Source organism: Cyphellophora attinorum (assembly GCF_001299255.1).
Source record: "Cyphellophora attinorum strain CBS 131958 chromosome Unknown Contig32, whole genome shotgun sequence".
In the NCBI taxonomy this organism is placed as follows: Eukaryota; Fungi; Ascomycota; class Eurotiomycetes; order Chaetothyriales; family Cyphellophoraceae; genus Cyphellophora; species Cyphellophora attinorum.
Window position 1 is genome coordinate 305,363 of NW_017253260.1, and position 17,501 is coordinate 322,863.

General features: G+C 50.4%; 8 protein-coding genes across 8 annotated transcripts; 5 read left to right on the forward strand and 3 right to left on the reverse strand.

Moving 5' to 3' along the window:
• Positions 1 to 499: 499 nt before the first annotated feature.
• Positions 500 to 2,434, forward strand: AB675_7378 (Nitrogen assimilation transcription factor nirA; the record flags this gene model as incomplete). The annotated part of the gene is made up of 1 exon (XM_018147741.1): positions 500 to 2,434. One exon carries the CDS (start codon positions 500 to 502, stop codon positions 2,432 to 2,434), a length of 1,935 nt encoding a protein of 644 aa, XP_017996225.1.
• Positions 2,435 to 2,555: 121 nt separating this feature from the next.
• On the reverse strand, positions 2,556 to 4,173 carry AB675_7379 (Succinate-semialdehyde dehydrogenase [NADP(+)] GabD; the record flags this gene model as incomplete). Its single annotated transcript, XM_018147742.1, has 4 exons — positions 2,556 to 3,146; positions 3,220 to 3,331; positions 3,382 to 3,820; positions 3,870 to 4,173. 4 exons carry the CDS (start codon positions 4,171 to 4,173, stop codon positions 2,556 to 2,558), a joined length of 1,446 nt encoding a protein of 481 aa, XP_017996241.1.
• Positions 4,174 to 4,710: 537 nt separating this feature from the next.
• Positions 4,711 to 6,645, forward strand: AB675_7380 (putative sterigmatocystin biosynthesis monooxygenase stcW; the record flags this gene model as incomplete). Its single annotated transcript, XM_018147744.1, has 3 exons — positions 4,711 to 5,294; positions 5,346 to 5,599; positions 5,660 to 6,645. 3 exons carry the CDS (start codon positions 4,711 to 4,713, stop codon positions 6,643 to 6,645), a joined length of 1,824 nt encoding a protein of 607 aa, XP_017996328.1.
• A 784-nt stretch (positions 6,646 to 7,429) lies between these two features.
• AB675_7381 (putative oxido YohF) lies at positions 7,430 to 8,174 on the forward strand (the record flags this gene model as incomplete). Its single annotated transcript, XM_018147745.1, has 2 exons — positions 7,430 to 7,605; positions 7,658 to 8,174. The coding sequence occupies 2 exons, from the start codon at positions 7,430 to 7,432 to the stop codon at positions 8,172 to 8,174; spliced, it is 693 nt and encodes a 230-aa protein (XP_017996247.1).
• A 446-nt stretch (positions 8,175 to 8,620) lies between these two features.
• Positions 8,621 to 9,697, reverse strand: AB675_7382 (uncharacterized protein; the record flags this gene model as incomplete). The annotated part of the gene is made up of 1 exon (XM_018147746.1): positions 8,621 to 9,697. The coding sequence occupies one exon, from the start codon at positions 9,695 to 9,697 to the stop codon at positions 8,621 to 8,623; it is 1,077 nt and encodes a 358-aa protein (XP_017996287.1).
• Positions 9,698 to 10,523: 826 nt separating this feature from the next.
• AB675_7383 (Trans-1,2-dihydrobenzene-1,2-diol dehydrogenase) lies at positions 10,524 to 11,339 on the forward strand (the record flags this gene model as incomplete). The annotated part of the gene is made up of 1 exon (XM_018147747.1): positions 10,524 to 11,339. One exon carries the CDS (start codon positions 10,524 to 10,526, stop codon positions 11,337 to 11,339), a length of 816 nt encoding a protein of 271 aa, XP_017996212.1.
• A 2,058-nt stretch (positions 11,340 to 13,397) lies between these two features.
• On the forward strand, positions 13,398 to 14,769 carry AB675_7384 (uncharacterized protein; the record flags this gene model as incomplete). Its single annotated transcript, XM_018147748.1, has 2 exons — positions 13,398 to 14,484; positions 14,546 to 14,769. The coding sequence occupies 2 exons, from the start codon at positions 13,398 to 13,400 to the stop codon at positions 14,767 to 14,769; spliced, it is 1,311 nt and encodes a 436-aa protein (XP_017996261.1).
• Positions 14,770 to 14,908: 139 nt separating this feature from the next.
• AB675_7385 (3-oxoacyl-[acyl-carrier-protein] FabG) lies at positions 14,909 to 15,797 on the reverse strand (the record flags this gene model as incomplete). The annotated part of the gene is made up of 2 exons (XM_018147749.1): positions 14,909 to 15,281; positions 15,373 to 15,797. 2 exons carry the CDS (start codon positions 15,795 to 15,797, stop codon positions 14,909 to 14,911), a joined length of 798 nt encoding a protein of 265 aa, XP_017996312.1.
• Positions 15,798 to 17,501: the final 1,704 nt, after the last annotated feature.

The window sequence follows — 17,501 nt, forward strand, 5'->3', positions numbered from 1 at the left end:
AATGGGTTTCCTCTAGCTTGCCGAACCTGTTACGCTGTGAGCACGAACTCTACAAAGGCTTTTCCTCATTCTGATCTCAATCAGCATGACCTGTGCCGGGTCCGGAGCACAGGGGTGATCGCATTTCTTGCATAAGAGACCCATGCAAAGTCCGGTGGAGAGCCGGGCAAAGGCACCGCCCCTGGGCCGAAACGCGCGAAGAGCTTCGGTTGCGTGCCTAAGCTGCAAGCGATCAAAGCGCAAATGCGATTTCGCTCGTCGCTATGCAGACCTCCGTGCGTGTTCCAATTGCTATCACAAGAATATCGATTGTGTGCTTCCAAAGGGGCAGGACGGACGGACGAAGAGATCGCAGATACCGCCCGGCTCAGCCTGCAGCGAACTTTTGCACTGGCCCAGCGCCGGCGTTCGCCGTCGAGCATCCTCCTCACAATTAATGCAACAAGCCGCAGGGTCGAACGCAGTGCTCACCACTATTGGGTCTAATACCCTTCCTCCCATGACGCAAGAGATTCTCAGACAGCATCAAAAGCAGTCAGATATCGAATCGACTACCGTGTCGTCGACACTACATCCCTCTGATGATTATCTTTCCATGGCTGATAGCATCTATGCTCGGAATATCAGCGGAAGTGATAGGCTGGGGGATACTCCAGCTACTGGCTCGTCCGCGCAGGGCATGCCGCCAGAGAGCATCGTCGATAGAATTACCTCCCGGAACGGAGGTCTTAACCCTCAAAGCGATGGTCAACTCGCATACTTCGGCCCGACAAGTATCTTTCGCCTGGCCAGGATTCCAAACACGCAACATGACGAATCTACAACGGGATTGGAAGACGCCAATACGATGACAAGTGTCGATCCTGAGTATGACACGAGGCTTGAGCCAGAGCCTGTCGTTCAGCATTTACTTGACCTGTTCTGGGAGTGGCAAGCCTGCCACCTCCAAGTTGTGCACAAGCGGTTGTTTTTGGCTCATAAAAAGTCATACGATAGCGACGAATCGACAAAGAGGTACGACTATTTCACTCCGTCCGTATTATACGCGATCTTGGCCATGGCTTCCTTTATCAGTCCGGATCGTGGTGTGCGTAAGTATTCCATGGGTTGTGGGACCATACCTGGACACATGTATGCCGAGAAAGCTAGACATCTGCTCGACAAAGAGATGGCGCATCCCAGTATGCTTACAGTCCAATGCGCCCTGGTCCTTGCGTCCCGCTACGGGGCCCTCGGTGAGACGACAGCTGGTTGGCTGTACTGCGGCATTGCATCAAGGATCTGCTCAGACCTTGGACTCTACGCAGACAGAAGCCGGATGGGACCGGATCATGGGATCTCAGACGACTTAGCTGAGAACAGGCAAGCAGTCTTCTGGGGATGCTTCGTTCAGGACAAGTTATGGAGTGTCTACTGTGGCAGACCTTCCGGGATTCTCGACGAGCATATATCCATCAGACAGCCAGACCTCGATGTGACAGGCCACTCACAGGCCGACGCAGCAGGCGCCGTGGCTGCAGTGTACCACCAAATTGTGGTGCTGTCGGTACAGTGCTCGCGGATACATCGGGAGCTTTACTCCCTGAAGAATGAGGACCAACCTGAACAGTTGCGAAAGGCTGCGGACACAATTCATGCTAATCTGATGACATACCATTCCAACTTGCCAGATGCACTACAATGGCCCAACAGGGACTCAACGCCAAGCTCTGCGCACGTTCTCGTGATGCATATGCATTTTTACTTCTGCTTGCTTCTTCTACATCGGCCATTTATCAATTTCCAGGAGGTGACGACGAACAAAGACCGACCGCTATTGAATTCGGCGAGTATATGTACTTTGGCTGCAGGGAATATCACCAAGCTCATCCGTGACTACTCCACTTTCTACAACCTCAGGATGATTGCTAGCCCGGCTGTACACTTCGTTTTCATTGCTGCTACCGTACACCTTGTGGATCTGCAATATACCAACAAATGCGACAGCCGGACACTTTTTCAGGGATGTCTCTCTAGCCTAAAGGAGATGGGCAACAGCTATCCCCACAGCAGCAAGGCAATCGCCGTGCTAAAAGAAGCCGAACGCGCATACTGCACCGAGGCTCGTGCTGCGTCTTCTCAGACGAATCCGGTCCAAAATGAGCCTGCAATGAGTGGAGTAAGCTCTCGGATGGAAACGTCAGTCTCAGAGCATCGTTACGCCAATGGTACAGACATAAGGCACAGCGCCCAGACAACGGCGGATTCGGAATTTTGTGCCTCCGATTCCGGTCTGCCCGTTTTGCCATCAGAGAATAAGATCGCGGACTATCTGCCCGGAGAGGACTTCGACCTCGAAAACTTCGACTGGAGCATGTTTCAATCGCCGGTGGAGTTCCCTGCGGGCATTGAGAATGTTGACTTCGAGACGTACGCCTTTCACAACGAATTATAAGAATGATACGCAATTTGGCAGAGGCTCGGGGTGAATTTGTTGCCTGAGGCTGCGGCAAGTCCCCGCCGATATCGAAGAGAAGGATGGACACTAACCCGAGCAGGTTAGACATGCTTTTTGTCTATTTATCAAGGTTCCCGATTGTTATGGACTTGATATTCTGAAACTCCGCTAAACCATACTTGCTGCCCTCACGGCCGACTCCGCTCTCCTTGATACCTCCGAAAGGTGACTCTGCTGCACTGATCAAGCCGGTATTAACACCAACCATGCCACACTGCATAGCCTGGGCGACTCGCATCACCTGACCGATATCTTTACTGAAGAAGTAGCCAGCGAGGCCAAATTCAGTATCATTGGCAAGCCCGATCACTTCATCCTCGCTTTCAAAGGGGAAAATCGCTGCAAGCGGGCCAAAGGTTTCTTCGCGCGCCACCTTCATGTCGCTCGTCGCGCCGACGATGACTGTTGGCTCGTAAAAGAATCCGTTCAAGTGGGATGGCGACTTTCCGCCGACAAGAATTTTCGCGCCCTTGTCAGTGGCATCGCGGACATGCTCGTCGACTTTTGCAACGGCGGCCGCGTTGACGAGCGGTCCCTGAGTGGTGCCTTCATCGATTCCGCGGCCTAGTTTCAGTGCCTTGACGCGATCGACGAGACGAGTAGTGAACTCATCAACAATTGATGAATGGACATAGAGTCGATTGGCACACTGATATGCGTTAGCATAGCTTTCGGCGATATCTAGAATGACAGTAGAACCGAGGCCTTCGCTTACTACTTACCACACAAGTCTGTCCAGTTGCTCTGAATTTTGAGATCATCGCGCCATCGACCGCGAGGTCTAGGTCTGCGTTCTTAAAAACAATGACGGGGGCGTTGCCGCCCAGCTCCATGCTCACTTTCTTCATAGTGCGTGCAGCCAATCCAGTAAGCATTTTGCCAACATTGGTAGAGCCGTGAAACTCAGCTTCATGACTTTGGGGCTAACGGCGAGCTCCAGAGAAGCCTCACGATCTTTCGTGGGTACCACATGTAAGCAAGACCCGGGCACGCCAGCTTCCAGTGCGAGCTTAGCCAGCGCCAGGGCACTGAAAGGAGTCTCACTGGGAGGCTTGATGACGACGGAACAACCAGCTGCGAGAGCAGGCGCAATTTTGCGAGTGATCATTGCAGCTGGGAAATTCCATGGAGTGATGATCCCGCAGACGCCTACAGGCTCTTTCAACGTCAATACCACAGTGTTATTGTACGACGAAGGTATGGTGTCGCCATACGATCTGGCGGCTTCTTCTGCGAACCAAGCGACGAATGATGCAGCGTACAGAACTTCCCCTTTCGCCTCAGCTAGGGTCTTTCCGTTCTCAAGTGAGAGGATGGTAGCAACTGCTTTGGTCAGTCCTTGACTTCATGGAGCAACCGCTGCATAACTCACGGTCGTCGGCGTTCTTTATGATAAGCTCGTTCCAACCGCGAAGTATTGTTCCCCTCTCTTTGGCAGTAGTTGATGTATAGAAATTTTGATAGCCGGTGTGCGCGCTGTCTATTGCTTCCTTGAAATCGAGCAAGGCCAGATTGGCGCAGCGAGAAAGTTCTTCGCCAGAGCTCGGCTCGATCACCGAAAAGGTCTCTCCCGACTTGCCTGGTCTCCATTGACCAGATATCAGACCCTCGGTGACAAACAGCCCGGCATTTTGCAGTTTGCGTGAGATTCGTAGTGGTGTCGATACAGAACCCATCCTTGTAGTCTCGACAAACCCAGGGAAGTATGGGTCAATCGAGGAGGATTCGAGAACGACTCTTGCCAGATCCAGCCAGGATAGACGTTCTCGTCAGTTTCCTGGTCAGTCGAGCAATCTCGACACGCTCATATACTGCGAATGATGTGAGCCCGTCCCGATCGACTCAGTCCACACCTCACTATTTCACGCATGATCCGCCGAGGGGTCGCCGGCCAATCCCGCCGGATCAGCTTCCGGTGGATGTGATTTTAAGCTTGCCAGTTGCGCACGCCTTATCCGCCGGCTGCCTGAGTGACAGCGGTAAGCAGCAACGCAGACTCTCGCCGGAGCTAAAGACTGGGGTTGTACGAGCGCACCTCACGTATTCTAATTGGGGATCAGCATGCGCAATGGTGAAATAGATGGATTGTCAATATATGAATATCTATTTCCGCAGATATGCAAATGGCAACTCCATGCCAACCACCTGTGTGCATTGAAATCGAACTGTGAACCTACGGTTTTACACACATTCTTGCTGTATTGGAGCTCAACATGGCACCATCTGATACGGCCCAGGGCACGATAAACAGAAACAATCAGTATTTCGGTGATTCGGCCGCCAATATCATGTCATCGGACAGTCCATTGTCGCTTGCGAAAGATGAACAGAAGCCATACGAAATACGTGAGCAGCCGTTTGGCACAAAAAAGAGAATGCGGATCGTTATCATGGGAGCTGGAGTTTCTGGCCTGAATTTCTTCAAGCAAAGCGAATCTAAGCTGGAGAATGTGGAAGTCCAATGCTACGAAAAGAACAATGACGTAGGAGGTACGTGGCTGGAGAATCGCTACGCAGGATGCGCGTGCGATATTCCTAGTGTAAATTATCAATATTCATGGAAACCTGCCATCTGGTCGAAATACTACTCGGAAGCCCCTGAGATTTGGCAATACCTCAAAAGCATCGAGCAGGAAAACGACTTTATTCGAAAGTATGTGAAACTACGACATACCGTTCAGTCTGCCGAGTGGACAGACGCAACGGGTAGATGGGCTGTCTGCGTGAGAGACGACGCAACAGGCGAGACGAGTATTGACCATTGCGATGTCTTCCTCAACGGTGGCGGTGTACTGAAGTAAGTTTCCCATTTATGACCACCTTCCTCGTACTAATTCAGTCAATCAAGTAACTGGAAGTGGCCCCAGATTCCTGGCCTTCATGACTTCAAGGGCAAACTGATGCACTCCGCAAATTGGGATCAAAACTATGACTTTACCGGCAAGAGGATAGCAGTCATTGGAGCTGGTAGTAGCGGCGTGCAGATTGTGGCATCGTTGTATGACAGACTCGATCATTTGTATACGTGGGTCCGAAGTCCGACATGGATCACGGCTGGATTTGCCCAAGATTTTGCTGCCGAGGACGGCAAGAACTTCTCTTGTAAGGATGACCTTCTTACGACATTCCAGAAGGACCAAGTGTGCTAAATCCTTGAAACAGATAGCGCCGAACAAAAGGAGTTCCTCCGAGACAATCCGGATGCATATCTGGCTTACCGCAAAATGATAGAGAAGGAATTGAATCAACGATTCAGCCTTGTTATCAAGTGCACCGACGAAGCCAAAGCCGCGAAAATGTACTCTGACAAGGAGATGCGACGGAGAATGGAAAAAAAGCCCCAGGTAGCGGAAGCAATAATCCCGCGCGACTTTGCTGTCGGATGCCGACGCCCTACACCCGGGAATGGCTACCTGGAAGCTTTGACTGGAGACAAGACAACGTGTTTCACGCAGACCATCACAGGCGTGACGCCTCGCGGATTTGTTGACGGTGACGGCAACGAATACGACGTGGATGCAATAGTTTGTGCTACAGGTTTCGACACGTCATGGATTCCACGGTTCCCTCTGAGTGTCAACGGTGCTGATCTTCGTGACACTTGGAGAAAGGAAGGGGTGATCTCATACTTGAGTGTCGCTGTACCCGGAGTCCCGAACTACTTCTCGTTCTGTGGACCGTATGGCCCTCTGGCTCATGGAAGCTTTTTCCCGATCATAGAAAGATATACCGGGTATATCATTGACGTGGTCGCGAAGATGCAGACCGAGGGCATCCAGTCGCTAACACCCAGAAAGAAGATCGCTCAAGATTTCATGAGACACTCCGCCGAATTCTTGAAACGTACCGCGTGGACTGATCCATGTTCAAGTTGGTTCAAGAACGGCCAACCCGAAGGCTTACCGACTATTTTTCCAGGAAGCAGAGTGTCGTTTCTCCGACTTTTGAGCAGTCCCAGGTATGAAGATTACGACGTAAGCTATGACAGCGCCAATACTTTCGCCTTCCTCGGTAATGGCTTCGCCATGGAGGAGCTTGACGGCAGTGACATGACATACTACCTAGGAAGACTGGACGCAGATGTGGACATTGTGCAGATTCGAGAAAAGTTGAAGGGGACAGCTTCAAGTGTATGCAGGGTAGCGTAGTCGGTGGGCGAGCGATGTAGAGGAATGAGTAGCTTAGGCAGGATAGAACCTACGCGCTATGGATATCGTGACTTAACATCGCTGGATACAACACATAAATTGAGCAAGATATTCCAATAGAGAGATTGAAGCCAGTAAAGATGTGATGCACCTAATAGAAGGCTCGCGCACGATCGCCTCTGGGCGATGCAAGCATTTCCAATTACATCGGTAAACAGTCTATATATTGAGGACGTAAATGGGCCAATTCTGAAGGTTTATTCCATGTCCGTGACAAGGTCATGCCAGCATATCACCGAACTATTGTCAACACTTCTTCAACGCGACTGTCCCTCAAACGGAGTTGTACAACTGCATGTAAGGGCTATCGCTTGCGATTCTGCGGATACGGCGAGTACCGTCGGAACGTTTCGAAGGCGACATTTGACGTAGCGCTGGGTCAGAGAGGACAAATTGTTTTTCCGCATTCTCCGGCAATTGGGGCTATGCATTGCCAAGCTTACAACAGGCTAGCCAAAGCTATAGTCACGCATTGCTCACGATGTCGTCTCCGACCAGGAGCAGCCTTTGGCAAATTCACTACCTTGTCTCGTATCGAATGCTGTCAACACGCCGTGAGCTATTTGGTAGGCTTCTGCGTCGTTGCATTTCGTCGAAAGCGCCTGGGCCGATAGACAATGGCTCATGCAGCATCAGGAATCCATTCGGACTCAAAGACAAAAACTTTGTCATTACAGGTGGCGGTCGTGGCATAGGTTTCGCAGCTGCAAGGTCGATCGCCGAGATGGGTGGCAACATCTGCGTACTCGACTCGGCGCCTCAACCAATCGAAGAATTCTATAAACTTGCTACAAAGTACGGCATCGATGCCATGTTTCACAGGACCGATGTTACCAACGAAGCCGAGTTATCTGATTCGTTCGATCATGTCGTTGAGAACATGAGCAGTATCGATGGTCTGTAAGTCCGAAACGAACAATATGGTCTGTGCGAGTCCCTAATCACGCGACAGCGTTACTGCGGCCGGCATCGCCATCGATAAGCCATTCGTTGATTATACTTGGGCCGAGGTTAGGAAGATCCTAGACGTCAACGTGATAGGAACTTTCTTTTGTGTGCAACAGGCAGCCAAGCAGATGATCAGACAGGGTCGGGGTGGCAGCATCGTACTGATTTCTTCCATCTGTGCAACAACAACGGCTCCTGGGCACAAGCTGAGCGCATATCACTCGAGCAAAGGAGCCATCAAGATGCTCAACACCGCACTTTCAGTGGAGCTAGGCCAGTACAAGATTCGCGTGAACAGCATCAGTCCCGGTTACATCGAGTCGGATATGACCAGGAAAATGAGAGACGAGAATCCAGCACTGACACAGCTGATGCATTCCACTCCTCCATTGCAAAGGATCGGCAGGAGCGATGATCTGACGGGAGCACTAATTTACTTGCTCGGTGACACTTCGCAATATACCACAGGGAGTGATACAATGGTGACTGGTGGTTTACACGCTGGTCGAAGTGAGCAGTAACACGAAGCCAGCGGCGATGCCTCCTGCTGGCTTACACAGATCGCGTAACGGTGTAGCTCAGATTTTGCCGATAACAAAAGAACGAACAGAGTAAATTCTCCGCATGTGGATGCACGCATGATGCGGATGTTCTCAAGGCGGCATGTCACCCACAGGTTCAAGCAGTAATGTCTACGAGGCGGTTACACCCTGGAGAGAATTGCTACAACGCCAGCTCTCAAATTGCTCCGCTAAGTCAGACCAATACGAGACTGCGCCGATTAAAAATGGTCACAGACTCGGTTGGGGTTGCGACGCTGAGTAGCAGTACATCATGAATTCCAGTGCAGAAGCTACAACACCTGTACGACATTACATATTACCCACGAACGAGGCAGGACTCCTACGTAGCCGGGATATAAAAATTGCTCTAACTCAACTTATTGAAAGATCGAAGATGCTTGGGATCATGTTTGTCCAAAACCCAGCAACTTGGCCATTTTTGGGTCCGACCGATCATCATGCCCACTGGTGTGAGCTTCCTTACTTCCCGCAAAGTCGTCAAATGCTTTAGCTGCCATCGGAACCATCAAGTCTGTGATTCGTACTGCAGCCTCTGCAGCTGAGACCTGCATGTCTTTGAAGGCGCATTCTGACTCAAATATTGCCCAGCCCTGGTAGCCGTACCGGTACAGCTTCGTGAAGATACTCCTGAAATCAACTTGACCATCTCCAATAGCCCGTACAGTTCCAACACGGTCTCGCCAGGACGCATACCCGCCGTAGACACCCTGCTTACCATCAGAATGGTATTCCGCGTCTTTGACATGGAATATCTTGATATATTGATGGTAATGGTCGATGTAGGACAAGTAATCCATTTGCTGCAAAATCAGATGCGAAGCATCTAATATCATGTTTACACGTGGATGGTTGCCTGTGGCCACTCGGAATTTGTCGAACGTATACCCGTCAAATAGATCTTCGCCGGGCATGATCTCGTAGCAGACATCAACTCCGGCCTTATCGAAAGCGTCTAGGATGGGTAGCCAGCGCTTTGCGAGTTCGGCAAATGCTGTGTCCACGAGCTTGGCCGGTCGCTGCGGCCACGGGTACCAGTAAGGCCACGCTAAAGCACCAGAGAATGTCGCATGGGCTGTGAGGCCGAGATTGTGGGAAGCCTTGGCGGCTTTGAGCATCGTCTCATGTGCCCATGCTCGACGTTCATCTGGTTTGCCGCGGACATGAGCTGGCGCAAAGTCATCGTAGAGCATATCGTAGGCCGGATGGACCGCAATAAGTTGTCCAACCAGATGGGAGGACAGCTCGGTGATCTCGACACCAATGTCGGCAAGCTCAGCTTTGAGAGCCTTGCAATACTCTAGATCGTTTGCTGCACGGTCAATGTCGATTAGGCGCTCATCCACGGGTAGTTGAATTCCCATGTAACCGAGGTCCGCTGCCCACTTCGCGATAGATGGCAGCGTGTTGAATGGTGCTTTATCGTCGACGTATTGAATCAGGAAAATGGCCGGGCCTTTCATTGTGACGGCACTGGAATGAGCTTGAGGAAGGGTAGTTCAAAACTTCGCCTGTGTATTTATCGTGATAGAACACACGCGCGCGTGTGGTTCTCAAATGAACAGAAAGTGCGCGCGGATCAACGGAGACCCAAGCCTATTCTCGTGGGGTTCCCCCCAGACAACAAGCATAATTGGTGGGGTTCCCCTCACTTGTCAGAACTTTCTCTTACGTGCGGTAACCAACGTCGAGGCTTGCCTTTTCCGCATACTGGCATGATATCCGCTTCAGCCGCGCAAGGGTGCCGCATCGAAGCGGTCCCGTGACGATGTAAATTCAGGTCCTCATCGTCGCACCCCGTCGGAAAAAAGGCGACGACTCTCGACTTCATTTGTAATCAAGATGTCTTCAACGACTTGCCGGTGGGGAATTTTGGCGACTGGCGGTATCGCCACGACTTTTGCACGCGACCTTTACGTCGACCCGCGAACACGCAATGTGAAGGACGTCAAGCACGTTGTAGTAGCAGCTGCGTCTTCTTCCTCTGCAGAGCGCGCGAAGGCTTTTCTGAAAGATGTACAGGCACCCGGATCTGCCAAGCTTATGGCTCCTACAAAGAACTGGTAGAGGATCCTGACATTGACATCATATATGTGGCCACTCCGCATAGCCATCACTACCAGAACGTACGGCTTTGCTTGGAAGCTGGTAAGAACGTATTGTGCGAGAAACCGTTCACGACGGCAGCAGCGCAAGCTCAAAAATTGGTGCAAATCGCCAGGCAGAAGAACCTGTTTTTGATGGAAGGAGTGAGTCACCGAACTGCTCCGAAGTGCCGCAATAGACACTATGACACCGGAAATTGCTAACTGGCTGGGTCAGGCTTGGATTCGCTATTTCCCGCTGTCCATCTATGTTCGCGAACTTGTCAGCTCTGGAAGACTTGGAAAGGTCAGTCGTGTCTTCGCAGACCTCTCGAACGCCAACAAACTTGAAGAGAGCATTGAGGACTCGCATCGAATGGTCAGTCCAGACCTCGCAGGAGGTGCACTGCTAGACCTAGGTTTCTACTCCCTGACATGGATCTTCCAAACACTATACAGCACTCAAGGTGACGATGCTGTAAAACCTCAGGTGCTCAGCAGCATGCAGAAGTACCGTCTCGGTACGGATGAGATGACCACGGTGCTGCTGACGTTTCCTCGGTCTGAGGGTGGTGATGCACATGGAATAGCAACCACTAGCATTCGAGTCGCATCTGACCCTGACGGCAAACGCACAGCTGGTCCATGTGTACGCATTCAGGGAGACCGGGGCGAGGTGCAGGTCTTTCCTCCGGCATACCGTCCCACGCGCACCAAACTGGTCCTACAGGATGGAACTGTTGACGAAAAGGTCTGGGAAGTTCCAGGCGTTGGTCCCGGAAGCGGATGGTACAATGGTTTCGCTCCTGCGAATGATTGGAATGCCGAAGGCGAAGGCCACGGTATGTTCTGGGAGGCCGACGAGTGCGCGCTCGCACTTAGGGACGGGCGAAAAGAGGGTCGTTTTGAGAGCTTGGATGAAAGTATTGCCATCATGCAAGTCATGGACGAGGTAAGGCAGCAGCACGGGATGACTTACCCTGAACGCATCGAGACCACGGAGTATCCAGTACATGTTTGACAATATACAATGTTAACTTCAGATTGACCATTGTGTTGTTTCAACACATGCATGCTCGCGCTCTGGCGCGACGGGCGCACTGTTCAATCATTGGCAAAAGGGAAACGCTGCAACTCTCAAACCCGTTCATTTCCTTTCAGACCATTGTCGATGTCTTTTGGCTCTACTTTGAACTTTTTCAAGGACCATGACCACTAACTGGTAGCGACTCGACGCAGGTAATGCTAGTCTCCAGATCGCGTCAACACCAATCAATCATTTATAATATGTCCATATGGGTCTTTAGCAATGTCGACCCAGCACCCTGTGACGAAATTGAGCCGAGCCTGGCCTAGTCACGAGATTGAAATTCTTGGGCGCAAGGGGGACACGAGAACCGCGACTCCTACCGGCGTGGAACCTCCCTCTCCATGCCGTGTCATGCTGCCCTTGACCAAGCCATCGCTGCTGCTGCAGGGATTTGTCAGCGGACAACCTACATCCGCATCTTCCGCACTCACAATTATATTGGTCGAGGTCCACCGCTCCAATCACGATGGACTGGCGGGAAATGCTTGGCTGTCTGCATGTAGGTCACTATGGTGCAAAGATCACATAGCTTACATCGCAGGTCACTACGACAGTGAGACTACGTTCGCACCGCCCGCCGATTTACTTCGGCTGAGTGACTTGCATACCAAAAATCATGCAGAAGATGACGTCAGGTCCTGTCGACGCTCCATGCGCACCACAGTGGCGACGCAGAAAAGTGAAAAGCGCTTGTGAGCGATGTCGCCGCCTGAAGCTTGGGGTAAGCAATCGCGCGGCATGGGACATCCTGCATAGTGTTCGCTCACATCAGCAAAGTGCGATGACCATCGGCCCTGTGCAATGTGTGTTCGGACTGGCGCAAATTGCAAGGCGCCCCAACGCCCGACCAGGTGAGTGCGCGTCCACCCCATTCCAATCGCTTGTCAACTGACCAGCCACCCATGGCAGACAACTATTCGCGACAACCATTCGTGACCCAGCAACGATTCCAAGACGGCGGTCCAAGCAGATCCTGGCAACTCCCGAAATGCTCGGTGCAGAACAATTCTCGCCATCAGCTCCCGCCTCCAGGAGCATTGATACTACGACACATGCTGCTGAAGAGCGCGATCTTGGTCTCTCCCATCCTGCCCGAGGCTCCTCCATGACCAAGCTCATGCACGACGTAATGAATCCTCTAGTGTTGGACTAGTGCGTTGAAGAGGTAACAAATGCTAATTATAGCGTCGCAGATCCTCCACGAGCATCAAGAACGCCAGTATTGCAGCAACGTAACTTTCGCATTGCCAGGAGGTTCTGAATCTAGCGCAGCTCATTCTACGACAGCGCGGGCAGTGTCCGTCTCAGAGATTATAGACTTGGAGCTACCACCGAAGAACGTCTCGGATTTTCTCGTTAAGACCTATTTTAGGTCTGTGCATTGGTTTATGATGGTAGTCAACGAACACAGCATTCGCGCGGACTATGAACGAGTCATGACTTATGGATTGGCATTCCAGCATGAAAAGCCGTTCCTAGTTCTATTGATGATGATGATGTCAATCGGTTGTAAGTGCTGGCTTCTGTCTGCCGTTGAGAAAGTCGCTCACTTCAGGGACAGCGCAGTACGCCACTCCATCCGCAAGGCAAGAGCACTGTCCGGATGTAGATGTAGTACTGGTACAAAAAAACCTGCTGGAAAAAGTGAAACAGCTGATGTATGAGCTCCACGATGAAGTGTGTCTGGAGACTGTTCAGACCAGCATTCTTCTGGGCTCCTTCTATCTGTACAACGCGCGGCCCAATTTGGCGTTTGCGGTTCTGGGATGCGGCATTAAGAGTGCTCAGGCTATGGGATTACATATGGAGTCTTCGTGGAAGACCGAGTCTGACGAAGTCCGCGAAATTCAAAGGCACGTCTGGTGGTCGTTATACACATTCGATAGGTACGTATTCAGCGGGCAACGACGTAACCTGGCTTTTGTTTACTGATTGTCTGGACAAAGGTTTGCATCTATAGTCTTCGGGAAGCCTTGTTCGATACGCGACATGGACTGTGAGGTTCAGATGGTGCAAGGCTCTGACGCTGACTCCCCTACGCATCCCAATGGATCAACAGAAGTCACTGACGAGGATGCCACGATTCCCGTAACATTATACAGCTATCAACGGTGCAAATACAGGCTCTACTCGATAATTTCCCCGATCCTCGAGAACGTGCGCTTTTTTTATGGCACAAACAAGTCTCAGGTAGCTGAAAAGATCGAAAATGTCCACCAACAATTGCTATCCTGGTCTGCTTCACTGCCACCTGTGTTGAAGTTGAGCGGCAACGAAGAATTATCGCGTGCAGCTTCCTTTTCATTGGAAAACACTTTTCGACTACAAGCTCTTGCGTTGCAGCTGGCATATGACAATATCATGATTGTCCTCCATCGCCCACTACTTCTAGCCGAGACAAACATGAACTTGCGAACAACGCGTGACGGCACTAGCTCGCTCAAGACAGCGCAGAGCGTGGCAGAAGCAGTGCGGAGGGGCGTTTTAGTCAGCAAGAATCAATGCTGGGAGTCGGCGCTGCGCACTTCCGAAGTCGTCGACCACATGGATATTCTGGGAGTGGCAAAAGCCACGCATGCAGCTTCATACGTCGGGATGCACATGTTCACAGCAGGCATAGTCCTCAGTGTCGTTGGTTTATCACAGCCTACATCTTCGGAGGCTCAAAAGGCGAAGAAATCGATTGGGAGCATTACTCGTCTTTTGAGTGCCTTCGGGCCGTTTACATTATTGTCTGCTCAGAGCGGAAGCGTCCTGCAAACTATGCTCAAGCTCATAATGCGGAGGGAGATGGAGGAGCTACTTTATGGGCCAGAGCATGCCCGAAAAGGCCGAATTTGGTCCGAAAACATTGATTTTACGGCGGCCACTAAGTTTGGGACAACTCAAGACCATTATCGTGACGGAGCAGAAGATACTACCCAGAACACAAATCTGGTTGCTGGCCCGTATCCTCGCTTGTGCACCGGATCATCAATGGACAAGTCAGATGTTATGGCAAACCTTCAAGGCCACCCCATACCTTTATCTAGCACAGCTGCAGGTTTACACAAAGGTCTCCGACCCGCTCAGCAAGGTAAGTTGCTTGAGTCATTACATCTCGAGTAGACCCGCGGGAGGACTGACACCTTATGCAGCTGTTGCTAGTCTCCCTTACAGCGACTCTACCGACGGTCATGGTCTGGCGAGCTGTACCAACCCAGCGGAGCGACCTAGTACCAATCTATCCTCATATCAGACCGAAGTTGCTGTTTTACATGAAGACGCGGATGGTGTCAGCTCGATGTACAACGACCTGTTCGGTGGCCTGGAAGATAACGGTCAGATCTGGTTGTGGGACACAGAGTCATGGCCTTCATAAGCTGCAAACAGCCCGGACAACATGTGATCTGCTCGACTGCAATCTTTACATGCGCATCACCTTCGGGTCAGCTATCGCGCATGAGGGTGGGTATTCTGGTCTAAGTTGTTCTTCGGGAAAGCCGAGTTGCTGGCGAAGACTAGTGGGCGAGATAGCCACCGTCGATCGCCAAGGAAGTGCCATGCACAAAGTTACTACGGCTGCTCAGTAGCCATAAGATAGCTTCTGCAACCTCCTCTGGCAGGCCAAATCGTTGTAATGCCGTCCAGTTGGCAACCTTTTCACGGGCGTTGCGGCTCATCTCCCCAGGCTCCGATGTCATGGGAGTCTTGATGTATCCTGGTGCGATCGCGTTGATCTTGACTTGGGGGTTCTCGAGCGCAAATGTTCTTGTAAGCCCAACAACGCCATGTTTAGAAGCAACATAGGCGCTGGATTGTTGTATCCCAATATGACCAGCTATTGAGGAGACGTTGACGATAGCACCGCGCTGCGCGGGTGCGTCTAGATATCTGGCTCCACCATCAGTCTCCGAGAGTTTGAAAGCATGAAAATAAAACGACTGTATGGACGTCGACGGTGTTGTCGGGGGCTGTGACTTACCGCGCCTTTTGAATTGGCTCTTGCTTAAGCATCTGTCGCATCTCTTCCTTTGTCGAATTGAAAACACCTGTGAGATTGACAGCCATCACCCGCTCCCAGTCGAGCGCTTCCGTCTCAACACCTAGCTTCTTATACCCGATGCCTGCGCTGTTGACAGCGTAATCCACGCGACCGAAAGCATCAGCCGTCTTCTTGACCATTTCCGCCACAGACTCGGCCTTGCGCACGTCCACGAGGATCGCGATGCACTGAAACTCATCATTGGTTGCTACCGCCTCGATCTCAGCGATGGCTCCTTTCAACTGGACTTCCTCAATATCGGCCAACGCGATGCCGTAAGCACCCTCACGGGCAAGCAGCAAAGCAGTAGCAAGGCCGATACCGGACCCACCGCCTGTGATAAGGGCATATCCAGGCATTGCCATGTTGTAATTGGATGTGCGATTTCTTTTACAATATTCTCGCAAGAAAGGACGCAGGCCAGAGGAAGGACCACTGTAATGCGTACCGAGCTACGACAAGAAGCAACCTCTGCGAATCCAAAGGAGCAGGTGTTGTATATAACTGCCTATGTATCTAGAAACTAATATCGAACGTCCTACAACGGGTTCCGACCTCTGCTCCGACGTGGAACTGCGGCTTCCCTGTCGCTCAGACACTGTGTCAATGGAGGCCGAGAGCAAACATACTTCTATTCACGAATGTCTTTCGGATGCTCACTGTTTCCTCCGCCGGGCCAGATTGACTGGCTGGCTGCCTCACCGTATCAGCCATATCAAGTGCAACAGTCTCGGGACTGTACAGTGTGGCAGACTCCGCTGTCGTTTCCGCGGATCAGAATAAAGTCGACACGACTCCACCAATATTGTAGGTGCGCAGCGCTGTGGCGGAAAAAGCGGCTGCGTCTAGACTGCCAAAAATCGGACTCCACCAATATTGTAGGTGCGCAGCGCTGTGCTGTGGCGGAAAAAGCGTCTGCGTCCAGACTGCCAAGAAATCGGGCCCTCGCCGTGAGCACCAGGTGGACATGTTCTCGATCGCCAGGTCAGGGCTTATGTCACGTGTGCTTGAAGCAGCTAAGAACACCCAGTATCCGCTCCTACCCGACATACAGTAATGAAATAGACTCGATTTTAATGGCCACGCCCATACAACCGCATACCAAGTATAGGAAAATCAGGACATGATTTCATTAGTAACGGACACACGATTTCAATGGGAAGTGTGTCTCACCCAAGAGGTGTGTATATATTAAATATGAGATACACATAATCACAGTAATATAGTGAGTTAATTACCACTATCTATAATATATAGTGATTTATATTAAGTGCATAATCATGTGTTTATATTTTAGAGGTAGTGTAGACTATCTAGACTATATTATTATGATAGACTCACTAGTAACATCTAAAAACAGTATAGTTTATATAATATAGTCCTCTATAATATCCCTAATAGAAGTTGTAAGCTACTAGTATATATCTACTATCTAAGCTTCTATATTAAGATAACTAGGCTGTGAGACAATTAGGCTATAGAGTTAAATTCTTTAATATATCTCTTTCTCTTCCTTTAGCTCTCTCTCTTACCCTTTCTTCCTCTCTTACCCTCTCTCTCCAGCTTCTCTATCTTATAGCCTAACCTCTGTCACAGTAGTAGAATATAGAGATTTAAGAGTAGCTTAACCCTCTATAAGACTAATCCTTTTTCATTCTCTATAAGTATAAGCTGACTATTAATATAGTGATTATATAGTCTTAATATATTTAATATATTTACTTTTAATTTTAAGTCAGTACCTAGATATATATATCTCTCTAGTCTTATAGTCTAATAGTATAATATATCTATCTAATAATCTATATAGAGGTCTAGGCCACTTAGTTAGACTCATGAATAGGCTAGTACTATAACTAAACTGACCTAGTGGCCTAATTAGGACATAGATTATAGGTAAGAACTAAGATTTAAGTCCTCGTAAGACCAATTCTTTTTACTTTTTAAGCAGATTAAAACTTAATTCAAGTTATATAAGTGCTTATAAGAATTCTTTTTATGCTTCTTCGGGTTAGGGTTAGGGTTAGGGTTAGGGTTAGGGTTAGGGTTAGGGTTAGGGTTAGGGTTAG